This window comes from Coregonus clupeaformis, chromosome 8 (genome assembly GCF_020615455.1).
Source record: "Coregonus clupeaformis isolate EN_2021a chromosome 8, ASM2061545v1, whole genome shotgun sequence".
Lineage (NCBI taxonomy): Eukaryota > Metazoa > Chordata > Actinopteri > Salmoniformes > Salmonidae > Coregonus > Coregonus clupeaformis.
Window position 1 is genome coordinate 3,114,919 of NC_059199.1, and position 9,430 is coordinate 3,124,348.

At 41.2% G+C, this 9,430-nt stretch overlaps 1 protein-coding gene across 4 annotated transcripts in view; it reads right to left on the reverse strand.

The window, feature by feature from the left end:
• Positions 1-1,814: 1,814 nt before the first annotated feature.
• The window catches only part of LOC121571027 (protocadherin-7), a 189,945-nt gene continuing 182,329 nt past the window's right edge, over positions 1,815-9,430 (reverse strand). For 2 of the 4 annotated variants that reach the window (XM_041882253.2, XM_041882252.2), the window contains exon 3: positions 1,815-3,274. In XM_041882253.2, the coding sequence (XP_041738187.1) occupies positions 2,790-3,274 (485 nt within the window). In that variant the 3' untranslated portion in view covers positions 1,815-2,789. Of the gene's footprint in view, positions 3,275-5,108; positions 5,128-9,430 lie in introns of all 4 variants that reach the window. The other 2 variants (XM_041882255.2, XM_041882256.2) reach the window with 2 other exon arrangements.

Consider the following 9,430-nt stretch of genomic DNA (forward strand, 5'->3'; position numbering starts at 1 on the left):
GATGATATTTTCCAAGTTTCGGACTGTTTTTGTATATCAAATAGAAAAGAGAGGGGAAAATGGAATGGAAATGCCATGCCGGTAGAAAGTTGTGAATCGTCTCACTGTATTATGTATGACAGGCTTTTACAGGAGATGAGGCGCTATTTTACCTTCGACTCAATCTATCTTATCACTGTAGGGCAGGGTTCTTCAATTCCGGTCCTGGAGGGCCGAAACACTTCTGTTTTTTATTTCTACCTGGTAGTTAATTGCACTCACCTGGTGTCCCAGGTCTGAATTAGCCCCTGATTAGAAGGAGAGGATGAAAAACAGAGGTGTTTCGGCCCTCCAGGACCGGAATTGAAGAACCCTGCTGTAGGGTTTGTTCAATGGAATGGGGAACGCTGTGAAAATGGGCCTGAAAGGAACAAAACAAACCAACAATCAACAAAATATGATGGAACGTGAAAGAAATATGCTAAATAAACATATATTTCTTCCTCCTCAAACTGATATACTTAGTCGTACTACATGGCTAATGTCTGTTAGGTATAACAAAAGCAAACAACAAGATGGACCTCCATGTTCACAAGTTAAGGATTTTTTTTGTACATTTTTCTTTTACATTTTTTTCTCCTCAGTAAGTGAAGTAAATTCCTTTTAAACATGCAATAAAAAGTACATATTTATGTATACATTTTATAAGCATAGGAGGACTTCTTCGAACGACAAGTAGTACTTACAGAGTACAGATTGGTGGACTGCCAAATAGCAGTTGTTTTGAACCAAAGGGTTAGCTAACATATAAAAAGGGTTTCCATTGCATCTGATATTCTTTTGCTCAGTTATGGTGGCAAGACCTTGTGCCTACTTACCAGCGAAAAACACAACTTGCGATGGGTAAGGAGGCACAATATCTTCATATTATGTGTGTGTGTGTGTGTGTGTGTGTGTGTGTGTGTGTGTGTTTCTGTGTGTGCATGTGGTTGTAAGTGTCAGTCCAAACTAGAACGGACGTTAGCCTACATGTTGCACCCTTGCTCAATTCAATCTACACTCTCACTATACATTTACTCACATGTATTTAAAGCAACATACTACCGAAAGCTATTTCTGTGTGGTATTGTAGTTACTCTCTGATAAATGATGAATGCATCTACCTTCCTGCCAGTTTGTTGTTCCTATGCTTTGGTTTCTCTCTCATAATAACCTGTAAGATACAACGTTAAACCGTTGTATTTTCACACACCTTTTTCTAACTGTACATCAGCAGGTATTTTTGATTGTACTTCATTGAGCTGATTCTTACGTTCTTGCTCAAAGATGTATGTCTGTGTCAATATGAAAATTAACTTCCCCCATTAGCGACATCTCCATTTATGGGAAGGTGGACATGGACCTTGTTAGAGTGTACTATGCTTACTAGTATGTGATATATATTGTGTTTGTGTATGTGTTGTGCACAATATTGTTCAATCTAGCACACACACTAACACAAAATACACCTCTGTGTGTTGATTTGTGCTTGTCTTTGTGGGCAAGAGAAACCAAAAATCAGCTTTATAACTTTCATCTGAATAGGAATCAATATTTTCCGGTGGTGATAGAACCACATACACGTATTACGCAATTCAAAGCAAAGAACAACAACCAGTTCAGATTGGCTCTAGATAGAACATTTCATCTCGGCGGTTTTGTCTTCAACTCTCAGGCCATCCAAAGACAGAGAAAGAGAGAGACAAAGGTAGAGAGACAAGGGAAAAGTGAGCTTTCAAGGTAAAAGGGTCTGAATCGATGTATATGTACAATGTTCACTTGTATTAGTGTCTATGAGAGAGGCAAAGAGAGCACACTCGTAAATAAGCATACTTGGACATCAGTTCATCATACACTGTGTGTGTCATGGACTCCTATGGCTTGGACATTGCCAACCACATTGACTCCTCCATTTATCAATGATATTCTGCCATGAATGAGGCGATACACACTGTCTTATCCACAGGACAGAAAGTTAAAGCTTAGTCTTTCCCAAATTGTAACTACGATGCCATGCTAGTAGCTTTCGCAGTCTGTTGTTGTTTGGTTGTGTTTTGGAGAACGCAACTTTATATCACAAGCTGTTGAAATTACGGGATCAAGAGTGGGTAGCACGGGGGGGGGTCATGACACGTGACGTGTGGTACGCGACACATTACTGAATGTATATGACACTTGCATCATGGGGTCACAGGTCATCAGGGTGGGAGTGTCACTAAGTCCCCAAAAGGCATGACATCGGTCCTCTGTCACACGTCTCATTGTCACACTCAAGTCTTAGAAAAAGAACGGGGAAAAAAAGTAAGGTCCTCTTTTGTACAGTACAGTCTTTGGGAGGTGGGGTCAGGGAGAGATAATGCATGCATGTTTTATGGAAATTAGTTGATAATTGTAGAGTGGTGATCATCAGGCAGCAGTAATGTTCCCATTGGCCCGACTCACAGGCTGGCAGCAGTTACCCAATGTCTCGCTTCAAGTACCATCAATAGCCCCATCCTCCTCTTCCTCTTGCAAGATAAGGTCAGAATCTGAATTCTAAAAAAAGGGATTATATTTGTATCCACGTAGATTTTAGCACTGTTTCACGTTGTTGTTTTTGTTGTTTGTTGTTGTCTTTGAGAGGGGTTATCCTTGGACCTTTTCTGCTCAGCCAAGGTTGGTCCGGTACAGTAAAAAGTGTCTTCAGTTGTTGTCGTCGTGGTTACCTACTATAGTCGTTGTTGTTTGTTGTTAGAACCATGCGTACCGTCGCGCTAGCTCCACCGCCCTCCTCACAGGTAGACCTCCCGGCGGGTGAGCGTGCCACAGGATGAGGGCTTGTATTCCCCGGTGGGGGCCAGGGGGATCTCCTCGATGGGGTGACCCACCACCACCCCCTCCTCGACCCCCGGCGGGCTGAAGCTGGGCGACCCGAAGGCTTCGTAGGAGGACGAGGAGGAGGCCATCTTCTTGTTGAGCAGGTTGCGGTTGCGGTCGTTGCCCAGCATCACGTGGGAGGAGGGGTCTCCGTTGGCCATGGCGACCAGGGCTTCCTGACTGCCAGGATGCTGCTGCTGTTGTTGCTGATCGGGAGGAATGCTGCCGCTACCGCCGCCGGTCATGAAGGTGGAAAGCTTTGGTTGTTGGGTGGTGGTCGTCTTGGGCCGCCGCTCGGGCGACGTGCGCACAGGCATCCAGCAGGAGTCCGAGTGGCCGTATTCGTCGCATTCCCGGGTGCACTTGCCTGTCATGGCTACGTCGGGCAAGGTCCGGGTGTCTGATGGGAAGAGAAGGAAAACAGAGAAGGATTGTTAGCGAAGGTGTTCTGTTTCCCCAAAGTTGGACAAATATATAATTCACACTAACAAATCCTGCCACTTGGTTGAGGGTTGTGGTATGTGTCGCAGGAAACGTGTTAACAGGAAGTTTATTTTTCTTTCATTAGACGCATGAGTCGTTACGTTTTCTCATTAATGGTGTCATCACATTTCAATGTTTTTATCATTGGAATTATATCACTGACAGATGTATTCAGATTGAATTGGTAAAATTGCTTTTTGCTTTCACGCAGAACACATACCACATGACCAAAACAAACAAAACATAAATGTAAAAAAAAAAAACACTGCACGGAACCTCGACAACACCGCAAACTGAAAAAAGGTGACATGAACCATATGTTGGGTGGGGGCAAATTGTGTTGTGCTCCTCGACCATTGTCTAATGAAGAGCCATCTACTCTACTCTGTATGTGTGTAGGCTCTATATAAGCCAATGTATTATCTAGAGACACACGTAGAGTCACTGTCTAAACCAAGTAGCCTAATAAGGGCCTTAACCAATTACCAGCCAGATGAAGGAAAGCTAAGATTAACTACTGCACATGTTATTTGTTCTAAAAGAAGCATTGTATGCATTAAACACAACATTAAAACTAACACTGCAACTAATGTACAAGACGCACCATCGACAGGGTTATTATTACAACAACTGATTCTGCTGCTGGTATTCATTACCATAGTTTGTTACTAAGGGAGTTTTTTGCACAAAAACAAATCAATCAATTCACAGATAAGAGACAATAACTATATCTCTTATGCTCAGTTAAAAGTTATAAGTTGAAAGCTTGATGTTCAAAGTTGCCAGCGCCAGTGTTAAATACACTGAGTGTACAAAACATTAGGAACATCTTCATAATATTGAGTTGCACCCCATTTTGCCCTCAGAACAGCCTCAATTCGTTGGGCAATGGACTCTATAAGGTGCCAAAAGCGTTCCACAGGGATGCTGGCCCACGTTGACTCCAATGCTTCCCATTCCCACAGTTGTGTCAAGTTGGCTGGATGTCCTTTGGGTGGTGGACCATTCTTGACACAAACCGGTGTACCTGGCACCAACTACCATACCCCGTTCAAAGGCACTTAAATCTTTTGACTTGTCCATTCAACCTCTGAATGGCACACATACATAGTCCATGTCTCAATTGTCTCAAGGCTAAAATAAATCCTTCTTAACCAGTCTCCTCCCCTTCATCTACACTAATTGAAGTGGATTTAACAAGTGACATCAATAAGGGATCATAGCTTTCATCTGGTCAGTCTATGTCATGGATAGAGCAGGTATTCATAATGTTTTGTACACTCAGTACACTGTAGATGCCATGTTACAGTGAGGGAAAAAAATATTTGATCCCCTGCTGATTTTGTACATTTGCCCACTGACAAAGACATGACCAGTCTATAATTTTAATGGTAGGTTTATTTGAACAGTGAGAGACAGAATAACAACAAAAAAATCCAGAAAAACGCATGTCAAAAATGTTATTAATTTATTTGCATTTTAATGGAAATAAGTATTTGACCCCCTCTCTGGATTATTTTGTTGTAATTCTGTCTCTCACTGTTCAAATAAACCTACCATTAAAATTATAGACTGATCATTTCTTTGTCAGTGGGCAAACGTACAAAATCAGCAGGGGATCAAATACTTTTTTCCCTCACTGTAGATGGGTCTCCCAATGACCAGAAAGATGTGATGTATGAGATGAACAAGCAGAAGAGGTGAAGTGCAAAGCTAGAAAGCTTTAGAAAATGATGTTAACCATGGCTTACTTTTAATGCTCTTTATCTCCTGTAAAAGAAGAATAGAATAGAATCACTGGTTGTGCTTGGCATTGTGGGTACTTTCAAAATAATATACGGTATGAGAAATTCTCCACTGCGTTGAATTAGACTGCAATTCAATATAAAACAAAGGCATCAATTAAACGAATCAAAGATATGTGCAGAAACATGTCTAGTTTGGACTCGAGAAAAACATGTTCTAGGACAAGAATGGATAGAGATTCGTGTTGTTAAGGGAGGTTGTTTTACTGGTAAACTTTTAAGTTTACCAGTAAACTACCAGAAATGTTGTGTAATATATCACTCAACATCTAGTGGCCCTTTTGGGTACTTCAGATTTTCACAAGTGTCTGTAATTATTAATATAATTTATATTTTTCAAATACAAAATCAAATGACAAAGCTGTAAAACATGATCCTAAAACTAAGCCATCAACTTAGTGAATACCATTGGTGTTTAATATGAGGGCTTCAGCATTTCATATCCTTTATTAATTTTTTTGCACACTGTTATTGTACTATGTCAATATGTATTTCTTGTTCATGTTTTGGTGTCAAACTGGTGGCAGTCAATAGTTGGACGAGTTGCAGGGGTAATTGAAAATAATGCCATTGTTGATTAGATGCTTTTCATTAATTCATTAAATTCACTATTTTCTCTTGAACCATGTTGTTTATGTACTAGAAACTCACAGACAATATGGACACAAGCATAATAAAGGAATACTATATATGAGGGAGAGAGAGAGAGAGAGAGAGAGAGAGAGACAGAGAGAGGGAGAGAGAGAGAGAGAGAGAGTGAGAGAGAGAGAGAGATACAGAGAGAGGGAGAGAGAGAGAGAGAGAGAGTGAGAGAGAGAGAGAGATACAGAGAGAGGGAGAGAGAGGGAGAGAGAGTGAGAGCAATACAGTTCTGTTGATTGGGATGTTTGATCCATAATGAATTGCTTGTCTGGATAGAATGTTTCTCATTACATTTACATTTTAAAAGCTACATCTTGTATCAAATGCATCATGAGTGTTGTTCCGCTGTTCTGTTTCTGTGAGTCCCTTGCCTATTCACCACGGAAATGCATGTCAATACTACAAATCACCTCAATAAATCCATGTAGCCATGGGTCGTTACAAATCCATTTGAAGTCAGTGATAAGAGGGTAGCTACAGTATATGTAAGCCTAGACAATAATTGAACACATATTCAAGAGATTTGATTTTCCATGGCATTTGTGAACCACAAAAGAATATACATTTCAGCCCAAAATGCACAAAACAAAGAAAATGAAGTCTTGGCAACCGCAGTTGATTGTTACCATGCCAACCGATCATAGTGAAATGGTAACAGCAGTAGAATGGATGGAGGAAGGTAAAGAAGAAGAAAGAAAGAAAGAAAGAAAGAAAGAAAGAAAGAAAGAAAGAAAGAAAGAAAGAAAGAAAGAAAGAAAGAAAGAAAGAAAGAAAGAAAGAAAGAAAGAAAGAAAGAAAGAGACATCTCCTTTTCTCTCCAAAGTGGCTCTTGATGGTCGATCATTCACGTAGATCCAATCAGAGATCACATATCTGTCTGAGCAAAGAGACACCTTTCCTTGGATGAATCGCCTTGATTGGCTCTTGCATCATGGCTTACAATTGAGCCATCAAGGTTCTAGTCTTGAGCTGTTACCCACAATGCACTGTGGCAGCGGCTCTCCTGGTTTTGCCCCGGCCTCATCTGATCGCCCTACTATTCGCCCCAATCATACTCTCAGCACCTCAGAGAGAAAGGAGATGGGGGAAGAGGAAGCCATCTTGCCTTGCTCAGTCCAACCTGCAGCTAGCATCTTTAAGATTAAGATCACTTTATCAAGATCAACTGAAATCTGGCCTCCGCTTTTAATCAAAACCCTCCGAAAGACATACATACATATACATGCAGGTTTTGGAGTAGCACAGGGAGCTAACCCATTGGGTTAAGTGCCTTGCAACCCTCCGGTTGGCAGCTCACTTGTCTGTCAGATTACTTCTAATGCTATTGTGGTGACAATCCTTTCCAACATGCTTTTATTTTGACTGACATCACTCAACACACAACAGCTATGATAAAAGTACAAGATGTGATGATATAGTATACTGTATACTGTAATATAAAGTGCAAATATGGATATTTCATGAAGACAGAGAGTGTCGATAAAGTGTATGGTGTAGTGCTCTCGGTAAGAGCAGAGAGAAGCTCATTGCTCCATAGCAGCACGGTCCATTGACTCCGGAGCCCAGCTAAATATGAAGAGGTTTCACACTGTGATAATAAATTAGGCCAGAAGATCAAAGCCAGAGAGAGAGAGAGAGAGCTCCTCTGTGTAGTGCAGGACCCTTTTTATCTCGCTCTCCTCGCTCCACCATTTTGAAAGCCCCTAGGGATAGGGCTGTCCATTGACATGCCTGTATCAAAAACACTTAAATCATACTAGTCGTCGGAACTAAAATCAGCAAACAAGCACTTAAAACAAGGCTCTTTGATCAAAAGCTTTTAAACAGGATTTTTTATTTCATCTTTCTTTTCTCTTATTAGTGACAAAATTGCAGAGGATGTGAGCGGCTTATATTTGGTACTATATTTGGTACTATATTTGGTACTATATTTGGTACTATATTTGGCGCTATATTTGGTACTATATTTGGCACTATATTTGGCACTATATTTGGTACTATACTTGGCACTATACTTGGCACTATATTTGGTACTATATTTGTTACTATATTTGGTACTATATTTGGCACTATATTTGGTACTATATTTGGTACTATATTTGGTACTATATTTGGTACTATATTTGGCACTATATTTGGTACTATATTTGGTACTATATTTGGTCCTATATTTGACACTATATTTGGTACTATATTTCGCACTATATTTGGTACTATATTTGGTGTGGCCCTCCCAGTTACAAAAAAAAGTCTAATTGGATTTTTCATTTAAAGTTTATCTTTTTTATTTAAGAAAAACATTTCCCTGTTGGGGTTTCATTTTATTTATAATCACATTGTGCAAGGGAACATTTATTTTTAGACAAAGGTCATTGGAAGGGTGCTACTGCATGAGTGTGAGGAAATTAGTCAGCCTTAGGACTCTGAATTTTAGAGAGAAGAAATTGTACCAGCCTACTCAGGAAGAAGGCCATATTGTTGGGCACAGGGACAAAACTATGGTACTGTATGACTCAACAGTCCTAATTTATGTCTATACACGGACATGAAAACACCCAATTCATGAAAAACGGTCTATAAGAAGGAAGTAGGAAGAGCGTTACTCTACAGGACAGTCAGTAAGTGCATAAAGAACTGGGTGGTCTTTGTCCTGAAGCCCACTATACCATAATAACAAAACATCTGGGTCACTTTCCACTGTCAAAGCATCGCCACAACCTTAGCGCTCCAGAACTCCATAAAAGGGCCAGATGCAAGGTTTCTACCCAAGGGCAGGGGAGTCCACGGTGGGATAGAGAACAGTGGCTGTGCTTGCCAAGGGCCCAGCTAGCTAACCACTGTCACTCTAACACAAGGGGCTTTCAGCCAAGTGGCTTTGTACATAATGTCTCCAGCCCTCAGTCCCTTTCAATGGACTTAAAATAACCTTCCACTTCACAGGTATAGACTGGTGGATGGGTGGGGGGGGACGTGTCTCTTCCTTTCTGTGAGTTAATTACATATGGACAAAAGTCAATGTTGCCACCGTGAAGGCTACCCACTGCTACATCGCTGGTGGGAAGATATTTCTATCTCTCGATGTGTGTGTGTCTTAAAGCTGGATTGCTGAAAGCAGTGCTTGCACTGACCCGGCCTTTATGTCTGTAACAGCTGATGGTTAAAGTCCTGTGGGCTAATTCTAAATACCTTTACTGCAGAGGCACAATAGCGATTAGATATGGGTTCTTACAGTGGACGACTGAGATGTTGCAGAGTATGAATTTGAGGGATATATGGTGTGTGTGTGTGTGCGTGCGTCTGTCTAGAAGATTGGGGGGTGCCCCTGCAAGCTTGTGTGGGTGTATGAGTTTGTGTGTGTGTTTATGTCAACACAGCATGTGTGTTTGTACATGAGTGTATATGTCTGCATCTCCCTCTCTCCATCAACATTCCATCCACATCATCAAGTCAGACTCCATTCGCCACGCCAGTCTATTCAACTAAAACTCTCCATCCCCCAGGCAGTCAGTCCAGTCTATCAGGCGTCCAGTGAGCTTGCGTTATAGAAACAGACTCAGGCGTCCTGCCCTTTTGCCCTGTGTTTTCCAGTTGGGCGCCTCGGCCAAAACAGTGGAGCCAAAGAGTAG